The following is a 10,368-nucleotide window of genomic DNA, read 5'->3' on the forward strand; positions in this document are numbered from 1 at the left end:
AGTGAGCGGCGCAACGTCCGTTGGAAGTTCTGCACCTAAAACCGTTTCCAACGCTTCGTATAGGGTCGTCTGTATGGCATCTTTGGAGGAGTCGCTACAACGATTTTGGCAATTAGAAGATTTAACGGTGAATGACGCATACTCACCGGATGAACGGTATTGTGAAACCCTTTACAAGACCACTACCAAACGTGACGACACCGGCAGATATATTGTACGCCTACCAAAGCAGCCTGACTTCGATCAAAAGCTCGGCCTTTCTAGATTACAGGCCATCCGTCGTTTCGAGCTTCTTGAGCGGAGATTGGAACGCGATCCTGCACTTCGAGAATCATATCAAACGTTCATGAAGGAGTATTTGGAACTGGGGCACATGTCTCGTATAAGCACTGAATGTGACGATACAGCTGCTTATTATTTACCACACCATCCAGTTTTTAATGCATCAAGTACCACTACAAAGGTTAGAGTTGTGTTTGATGGCTCAGCTAAAACGTCGACTGGACATTCACTGAATGAAGCTTTACGGGTTGGACCCATAATTCAGGATGAACTCATCGACATCATTCTTCGTTTTCGTACCTACAAGATCGCTGTTGTAGCTGATATTGCAAAAATGTATCGGCAAGTCATTTTGCATCCCGATGATCGAAAATTGGTTCGCCTCTTCTTCCGCTTCTCACCGCATTCGCCGATTGAATTGTACGAGTTGAATACTGTGACATATGGTTTGTCTCCATCATCGTTCTTGGCCACTCGTACATTGTTGCAGCTGGCGGAAGATGAAGGTGCTGATTATCCACTTGCTACACCTGCGCTGAAACACAATTTCTACGTTGACGACTTCATTGGTGGAGCCAACAGCGTGGATGAAGCTCGCAAGCTTCGTCAGCAGCTATCTGAGTTGCTATCCAAGGGAGGGTTTGAGCTCAGAAAGTGGACATCCAACTGTTTGGACGTGCTTACCGGTTTACCAGTGGAACACATCGGCACACAGTCATCGCTGCAGTTTGCGCCGAACGAGACGGTAAAGGCACTTGGCATCGCTTGGAAGCCCGAACTCGACGTTTTGTGTTTCGAGTCGACGGTAACAATGGAAACCACCAGCATCACCATGCGGTCCATATTGTCAAACATTGCTCGAATGTTTGATCCTCTTGGGTTGATCGCTCCAGTCATCATACGCGCGAAACTGCTGATGCAGGAGTTGTGGCTGCAGAAAATCGGGTGGGATGATCCGGTTCCTGCACATATCTGCAACAAATGGAAATCGGTTACTGACGACTGGAAGGATTTGGCTGACTTCAAAAGTGAACGTTATGTGCTTTTACCTAACTCTGAAATACAGTTCCATATATTTGCAGACGCGTCAGAGGTTGCATATGGTGCCTGTATTTACGCTCGTTGTGAGGACCAGCAGGCACAGGTACGAGTGACTCTGCTCGCGTCGAAATCTCGGGTGGCTCCACTGAAACGTGTTACGTTACCGAGATTGGAGCTTTGCGCAGCCGTGCTAGCAGTACATCTGCATCATCGTGTTCGACGGGCGATGAAAATCGATGCGACCGAATCGGTTTTCTGGTCGGATTCAACTGTGACGCTAAACTGGATTGCGTCTCCACCCAACACCTGGAAAACATTCGTGGCGAATCGTGTTGCTGAGATCCAGAATTATTCGCATCCCCGACAATGGAAGCACATTCCCGGTACATCGAATCCTGCAGACCTGGTGTCCCGAGGGATGTCCGCAGCTGAGATGCTGAAAAGTTCGATGTGGCGTTGTGGTCCCGATTGGTTGGCTTTACCTGCCTCTAACTGGCCTATTTCGAATCCATCACTGGCTACTGAAACGGATATGGAAACTCGTCAGGTGAGTGCTGCAGTCGCCAATATACATACCATTCACCCTTGGTTCAATTTGTCGTCGTCATATACCAAATTGTTACGCATAATCGCATACTGCACACGTTTTATACACAACACAAAACACAAGATACGTACGCAACCGTCAGCACCGTTTACCTCCGCTGCATTGTCGATTACACCCAAGTTCATCGAAGCAGCGAAAATCGTACTATGCAAACTGGCGCAGCAAGACGAGTTTTCATCGGAAATCCGACTACTGAAAATAGGAGAAACCGTGGGAAAACACTCACCTCTAAGACGGTTGAATCCATTTCTCGACGAAGAAGGAAGAGTACGAGTGGGAGGGCGTTTGAAGCTTGCACAGCTTCCTTACCAGTCTAAGCATCCCATCGTGCTCCCCAAGAACCATAAGCTAGCTCATCTCATCGCAGTCCACTACCACGAAAAGCTTATGCATGGCGGGGGAAGACTATTGCTTTCCCAGATACGAGAGGAGTATTGGCCACTCGACGGACGACGTCTAGTGAAAGGAATAGTAAGGAATTGTTTTCGTTGCATACGACAAGATCCGTCGCTTACGCAACAACAAACGGGACAACTCCCGTACCAACGCATCACCCCAAGCCGGCCGTTCTCCGTAACCGGAGTGGACTACGCCGGGCCGTTTTACCTCAAACCAACACACAAGAGAGCTGCTGCCACTAAATGTTACTTGTGTGTGTTCGTGTGCTTTTCAACCAAGGCGGTTCACCTGGAGCTGGTTGGCGATCTCACCACTGCAGGATTCTTGGCCGCTTTGCATCGGTTTACATCCCGGCGCGGATTACCATCTGATATACACTCGGATAATGGGAAAAACTTTGAGGGTGCAGCACACGAACTTAATGAACTGTTTGAATTGTTTCAGAACGAACAGCTACAAAACGTCATCGCATCCAAATGTTCCGACTTGGGTATCACTTGGCACTTTACCCCACCTAAGGCCCCACATTTCGGTGGATTGTGGGAAGCCGCGGTAAAGACGGCCAAACGACATCTCTATCGGCACCTAGGCAGTTCGAGGCTGTCGTATGAAGGGTACTGCACCATTCTGCAGCAGATAGAAGCGGCAATGAACTCGCGTCCTTTGTTGCCGCTGACGGATGACCCGAATGATCTGGCGGCGCTTACTCCTGCGCACTTCCTTATTGGCACGTCGATGCATGCGGTGCCTGTTCCCGACTACACCCGCTTGAAGGCCTACACGTTAGACGAATTGCAGAGCTGGCAATTGCTTGTTCAACGCTTCTGGAAGCATTGGGCAACAGAATATCTGCAGGAGATGCAGAAGGATAACAAGGTGGTGAATCGTAGTGAGATAGTACCTGGCAGACTGGTCATCCTAGTGGACGATTCGCTTCCCATCACCCGATGGCCCCTCGCACGCATTGTCGAAATACATCCCGGAGAGGATCAGCTTACGCGTGTAGTGAAGCTGAAAACGGCGAAAGGTATAATTACGCGTCCAGTAACTAAAATTTGTCTGTTACCTGTTGCGAAGCCGTCTGCTTAGTAGCACGTGTAACTTGTTTTGTTTTCTTTATGACGTTCTGTCATGGGGGGGAGTATGTTGACGCGTAGACGTCAAGAGGGCCATTTGACGAAAGCTAGTTTCGTCAAGTGAGTAGTGAGAAAATAGTGAGTAGTGAGATGGTCTCTCACGATAGGAACACTCATGAAAAAACTTATAAATAGGGCTAGAAAAATGGAATAAATCCTCTTACATTTTGGAACCTCGAAAAACTACAACCTGTTTGGTAAATATCGCAACAAAAAATCGATCCGAAATTTCGCGAAGCTGTTCAGGGAGAGTTTTGACAACGGTCCAATTGTTGTTAACTCTTTATTTTTGATAAGGTCTTCTACCTCATCAGGATAAACATCCCTTTGGGCCTTTCTATACAGTATATTTTCTGCTCTAATACGATCCTCAACCGTATAAGCCTTACTGAATGATTTACGTTTTAGCCCGTATTCGATGATTTTCATTATCATGCATACGCGAATTATCAATTTCCACCAATTGGAAAAATTCATTTCCTGTATATAATTCGGTTGTTCGACATGCTTGTTCACGAAGCTTGCTTCTTCGTGTGTTTCCGTAATGTTTACCTTTGGCCACTCACCTTCTGCGGCCTTAAGGAATTCGGGACCGGTTACCCATATTGATGGCCTTGATACCTTTTTGGTAGCCTCATCTGCAGGATTTTGATTTGATGGTATCCATCTCCATTGGTCCACGGTAGTTGACTCTAGTATTTCACCAATTCTATAAGCGACAAATTGCTTGTATTTACGGTGTGCGTAGTTTATCCAAGCTAGCACCGTTTTGGAATCACTCCAAAATATCGTTCTAGAAATTTTCAATCTTGTCTCTTCCTTGATGGTATCGCAGAGTCTTACTCCCAATAATGCAGCTTGTAGTTCCAATCTAGGAATAGATAACCCCTTTATTGGTGCTACTCTGGCCTTAGCCACAAGAAGCTGTATATGCGGTTTTCCGCTAATTCCTTTACTTCTTGCATAGATTACTGTTGAAAATGCCTTATCAGATGCATCCACAAAAACGTGTAACTCTATTTCAGACACTGGCGCGTTAAGGATCCATCTCGGAATTTTAATGTGGTTGGCTTGTTTAATACCCTCAAGGCATAAATCCCACATCTCAAATAATTTTTGCGATATCGGAGTGTCCCATTCGCTCGTTTCCTTGTGTAATTCTTGCATCAACAATTTCCCTTGAATTGTGATGTGTGAAATCAATCCCAACGGGTCGAAAAAACTCATAATGAAGGATAATACTTCTCTCTTGGTAGGTGGTCTTAGCTTATTGAACACCTCCTTCGGAAGAGCCTCCAATCTGGATCGAAATCCTATTTTATCTTTTGCGGTGTTCCAGTATATGCCTAAAATTTTAGAGGAATTTTCTTCCTGTTCATCGAGCATCCTGATAGCATCAGGTTCTACTCTATCCGCAGGTATTGACGCAATAAGTTCCTTGCTATTGGAGCAGAACTTAGTGATGAAAAATCCACCCTCATCGTGAGCTTGAATTACTTGTTTAACAGTTTCTACTGCATCATTAAGGGAATTAAAGCTATCATTGTAATCATCAACATAATGTTGATTGATTATCGGCGTGAGAGCTAACGGATATTTATCTTTCAATCGCTCAGCATTCGTATTCTTCGCTGCTTGAGCGCATGATGGTGAACATGTTGACCCGAAGGTCATTACCTGCATGACATATATGTCTGGATACCGATTTTGACAATCGCGCCAAATGAAACGCTGCGCGTTTTGATCTTCCTTGCGGATTCTTACCTGGTGGAACATTTCCTTTATGTCCCCACAAATTGCATATTCCCCTTCACGGAATCTTACTAGAATTCCAAACAAGGAAGTTGTACTATCGGGGCCCGATAGTAGCGTGCAGTTAAGGGATTGACCCTTTACCTTGGCTGCCGCGTCGAAAACCAACCGTGGCTTAGGTGGATCCTTATTTTTATTTATTACAATGAAATGTGGCAGATAGAACAGTGGTGATACTTCCTTTATCATTTCCACAGGTTCTAATTTTCTTGCATAGCCTTTATCCACATAGCTCTTAAAGGTTGTTATGGCCCATTCCTTTAGAGCTGGATCCTTGGCTAGCTTATTCTCCATGTGCTTTAGTCTTGACATCGCATTGTCAAGACTCCATGGAAATTCGGGTTTATCATTTTTCCATAATAACCCTACCTCATAGCGTCCATCCACAAACTTTAAAGTGTTTTTTAGGATGGCCTTCGCGCGTTTTTCATCTTCAGATTCCGGTAGTTTAGCTACTTGTTTTACTCCGAAATCTTCAGTTGAAAAATATTTTTGCATCAAGTCACGCATGTCGTCCTCTTGGACGATCATCGTGTGATCCTTATTCGATTTTTCTTCACTGCTCAACTTACCGAAGACTAGCCACCCTAGTCGCGTTTTCATCCCTATTGGTTCTCCTGGCCTACCGAACCGGTGCTTGAGCCCCATCAACAGGTGATTATTGTTTAGTCCTATCAAAATGGTAGGACGAATATTACCAAATCCCTTTATTGGCAGCCCTTTTAGATGAGGATACCTTTCACTCATCTCTTCATAAGGTAACGATTGCATGGGTAGTCTCAATTCTTCAATCGTTCTAACATCCTTTAGTAAAAAACCCTTTTTGGTTGCATCTTTTACATGCAGTTGTACCTGCTCGCTGGTTTCCTGAACTGCCTTTATTCCTTGAGCCCAGTTCAGTTGTAGCGGTATGTTTGGCCCAGTCAAACTTAGTTATCGAGCGACGCTCGCTTCGATCATGGTTAAAGATGAACCAGGATCTAAAAACGCGTAAGTATTCAATGATTTATTCCCATTTATTAATCTGACCGGCAAGGTCTGATAATGGGTCGTCCATGTAACCTCCACATTGTGGTGGTTATTCATTTGCTCCAACTGTACTGGAGCTTCCTGCCTTACATGTAGCATCTTACTATGCTTCTGTGAGCATCCATCAATTCCACATGGAATTGCGCTCTTGCAGTCTCTTATGCCGTGTTTATTTGAGTTCAGACACCCAAAACACAATCTTTTTTCATTTGCAACCTTTAACCGTTCCGACGGTACCTTTTTTACAAATGTATAGCATTTAGTCGTGTAGACAAGATTTCGTTGATAACCGCTTCCGCAGGTTCTAAAACTATATTTATCAAAATTATTATTAAATTCACACTCTTTCACTCCCGTAGCGCGACCTACATTTCTTGTCCTTTTATCGACTTGTTTCACTCGTTGCTTTTTCCATACTCCTACTCTCGATCAGTCTCGATCCTACTCTCCTACATTTCGCACTAGCACTTTTCGCCGTGCCAGGCCTGTCCACGCGTCTGGGGTGTCGAACGATTTCCGTCGTAACATGCCCCCACCCGTGAACTCACACCGCTATCGGTTTCAATGCTGATTTGTGTTCACTGCTCTGCACGACGTCCACAATAGCTAGCCTCGCTGCTGATCGTCTATGCAATCCGTTCGATGTACGCACTAAAGCCTGTCTTATCCTCCCGTCTTTCCCCGGAAATACTTCCTCTATAAGACCTCGTGGCCACTGATCTCTTGGTGAGTCTCCAGTCACAAGCACGAGATCACCCACTCGCAACTCTCTCACTTCTTCGAACCATTTACACCTACGAGTGATGATGGGCAAATACTCTTTGAGCCACCTTCTCCAGAATTGTTCCTTAATGTGTTGTGCAAGCTTCCAGCTGCTTCGAAGTGTAGCGCGCTGTTCCACTGGCGATGATAGGAAGTGTCTAGTGCCGTCCGAGTTCCCCAGCAGGAAGTGATTAGGATTCAACGACTCCTCATCGGCTGACTCTAGCGGGATATACGTGAGGGGCCTTGAGTTGATCATCGATTCTGCTTCCAGCATCACTGTCTCGAGAGTTTCGTCATCTGGTTTCCGGTTAGCTTCTGCTATAGTACCAATCGCTGTTTTTACTGACCGGACCATCCGTTCCCATGCACCTCCCATGTGTGGTGTTGCCGCGGGTATGAATTTCCAGCTAGTGTGAGAAGTTGTAAAAGCAAGCGCGAGAGCGTCATGTCTTTGTCTCATTTCTGCCTTCAGTTCGTTACTCGCTCCTTGGAAACACGTAAAATTGTCGGTCCAGAATTCCAAGGGTGTACCTCTGCGTGCGATGAAACGCTTTACTGCCATGATACACGAGTCAGTGCTTAGGGTGTGTACTACTTCGAGATGTATTGCCCTTATTGTCAGGCACGTGAAGAGCGCTACCCATCTTTTTACATTTGCCCTGCCTACTTTTACTAGAACCGGCCCAAAGTAGTCCAGTCCGGTGTACGTAAATGGTCTAACAAAGGTTGCTAGACGCATTTCAGGAAGTGGGGCCATTGGTGGTGGTCTTGCTGTTGCTTTCGTTATCCTACAGACTGGGCAGTTTCTGGCTACCTTTTCTACTACGGCTCTCAGGTTGGCGATGTCGAAACGTTGACGGATTTCGTTAACTATAGTCTCTCTATTCGCATGGCGATAGTTGTAGTGGTACCAACCTACGATGAGGGAAGTTATCTGATTATTCTTGGGGAGTATTGCAGGGTACTTAGCTTCATTTGTCGCGTAAAAAGATGCACCAATTCGCCCACGCGTCCTTATTATTCCATTGTCGTCCATAAATGGCCACTTTTTGTAGATGGGACTGGCTTTGCTAACGGTGTTGTGCCGTCTCTCTGGTGTGCCCTGGGTTTTGGACAATTTTGCGGTTTCATCTGGGAAAGCTTCACGTTGCGCAATCTTCCATAATATTTGCTCTGCCCTTTGAAACTCATCTTGCTTAAGCCCTTCCAGCTCAAGTGTTTTCCCTGCTTTTTTCCTTAGCAGGTTGTCCAAATACCGAACGATGTATGCAGTGGAACGATGTAGTTTGCGCCAGATACTAAACCGAGTAACATCTATGATTTGCACTGTTGATCCAACATGTAAGTGACTAGCACGGATTTCCTCGTTCGTATCCGGAAAGGTACGTTTTGTCGGCCAACAGTCTTTGGGCTCATGCAAGAAAGCAGGCCCATGGAACCACGGGTTTTCCATGCTCAGGTCTGGTCCATCATTCCATTTTGTTGCTAGGTCGGCCACGTTGAGCTTAGATGGAACCCATCGCCAGTCTTTAGGATCTGTTGTTGTCAAGATTTCGCCCACTCGCACTGACACGAATTGTTGATAGCGACGATGGTTTGTCGATCGAATCCAAGACAGACAAACTCCTGCATCGCTCCACATATATTGTTGATTTATCGGAAAGGAATGGTATTCTTTTATTTTGGTGAGCATGCGACAACCTAGGAGTGCAGCCTTCAACTCCAATTTGGGGATGGATACCGTCTTCAACGGAGCAACTTTAGTCTTAGCGCCGATGAGTCCTACGTGGATCTTGCTGTCGGCTTCTAGACGAAAATATGCCACAGGAGCGTAAGCTGCTTCACTCGCATCTCTAAACACGTGCACTTCTATTTTCTCTCTCTCTCTTTTCGACGCGCTTGATGTCGCAATGGGTTTAAGCTGTGACGCCAATGAGCTGGAGCTAGAGGGGATGTCCTTACTTGTTACTGGGATTCCTCTAGTCATTCCTTTGCTCGTATTGAGCCAGCAAACTACCTTTTTCTCACTCCCTCTTTTCGACGCGCTTGATGTCGCAATGGGTTTAAGCTGTGACGCCAATGAGCTGGAGCTAGAGGGGATGTCCTTATTTGTGACTGGGTTTCCTCTAGTCATTCCTTTGCTCGTGTTGAGCCAGCACACTACCTTTTCACTGTAGCTACTCTCTGAACCCATGTGGCTTGCGCGTGAGAGTTGCAGCATCAATTCGCGTCTCTTCTCTAGCGCCTCGCGGCGCACACTTTGTTCTAATGCTTTCATCTCCTCTTCGGCTTTCAGCTCTCTCTCCCGAAGGATACTTTCTTCTTTGGCTAGCCTTTTTTTCTCTTCTAGTTGGCGTGCCAATTCTGCATTCTCTTTGCGTTTGAGTTCTCTTTTCTCCTCGATCTCACGCACTCTCAAACGTTTCTCTTCCTCTAGTATTTGTATCTGCTCCTCGACGTTTACTGAGAGGCAAGTGGACACTACACTAGCTGGCGCTATTTTGTCACTACGTTTCGCCGTCGAGGTCGTTGACACTTTCCTGCTCCTCGTTGAAGGTTTTAATCCAGCAGCTTCCCGATCTTCGCGGAACTTTGCGGCCGTGGTTTCCTGCCTTACCTTGCACTTTGTACATACATACCGAAATGTAGGATCGTTGAAATCGGCTGAATTCAGTCCTGCACACTCCATATGTTCCATCTTCGTACAAAGGCAGCATTGTGCCATCGTGGCGTCGCTTTCCTCCGGTCGGTTGCATTGCTGGCACTTCTTCTTTCCATCCATCCTAACCTCGTGTAGTAATACGTGTAGTTTATTATTTCCTCAGCGAAGAAATTTTTAGAATTTTGTAGACAAGATTTCGTTGATAACCGCTTCCGCAGGTTCTAAAACTATATTTATCAAAATTATTATTAAATTCACACTCTTTCACTCCCGTAGCGCGACCTACATTTCTTGTCCTTTTATCGACTTGTTTCACTCGTTGCTTTTTCCATACTCCTACTCTCGATCAGTCTCGATCCTACTCTCCTACATTTCGCACTAGCACTTTTCGCCGTGCCAGGCCTGTCCACGCGTCTGGGGTGTCGAACGATTTCCGTCGTAACAAGTCGTTTCATGCGGCTTGTTACATATCAGACAACTTTTCTTTGCCTGTGTTACATTCTTTTTTCTTTGATTTGTGGCTGGTCCTCCTGATGTTCCCAAATCATGTAAGTGAAAATTCCCCTTTTGATTGTGAACCGTGATTGTGTTCATCATTTCTGCCGTCTTGGCATAGGGTTTGAGCCATCGACAAA

The 10,368-nt window shown here is 45.8% G+C and overlaps 1 protein-coding gene across 1 annotated transcript; it reads right to left on the reverse strand.

Annotated features, from left to right (window-relative positions):
- Positions 1-6,753: 6,753 nt before the first annotated feature.
- LOC125767759 (uncharacterized) lies at positions 6,754-10,168 on the reverse strand. Its single transcript, XM_049434642.1, has 2 exons — positions 10,020-10,168; positions 6,754-9,960 (listed from the first exon to the last, which is right to left on the reverse strand). Exon 2 carries the CDS (start codon positions 9,851-9,853, stop codon positions 6,851-6,853), a length of 3,003 nt encoding a protein of 1,000 aa, XP_049290599.1. The 5' UTR covers positions 9,854-9,960; positions 10,020-10,168; the 3' UTR covers positions 6,754-6,850.
- Between the last annotated feature and the right edge of the window lie 200 nt (positions 10,169-10,368).

This window comes from Anopheles funestus, chromosome 3RL, assembly GCF_943734845.2.
Source record: "Anopheles funestus chromosome 3RL, idAnoFuneDA-416_04, whole genome shotgun sequence".
NCBI lineage: Eukaryota > Metazoa > Arthropoda > Insecta > Diptera > Culicidae > Anopheles > Anopheles funestus.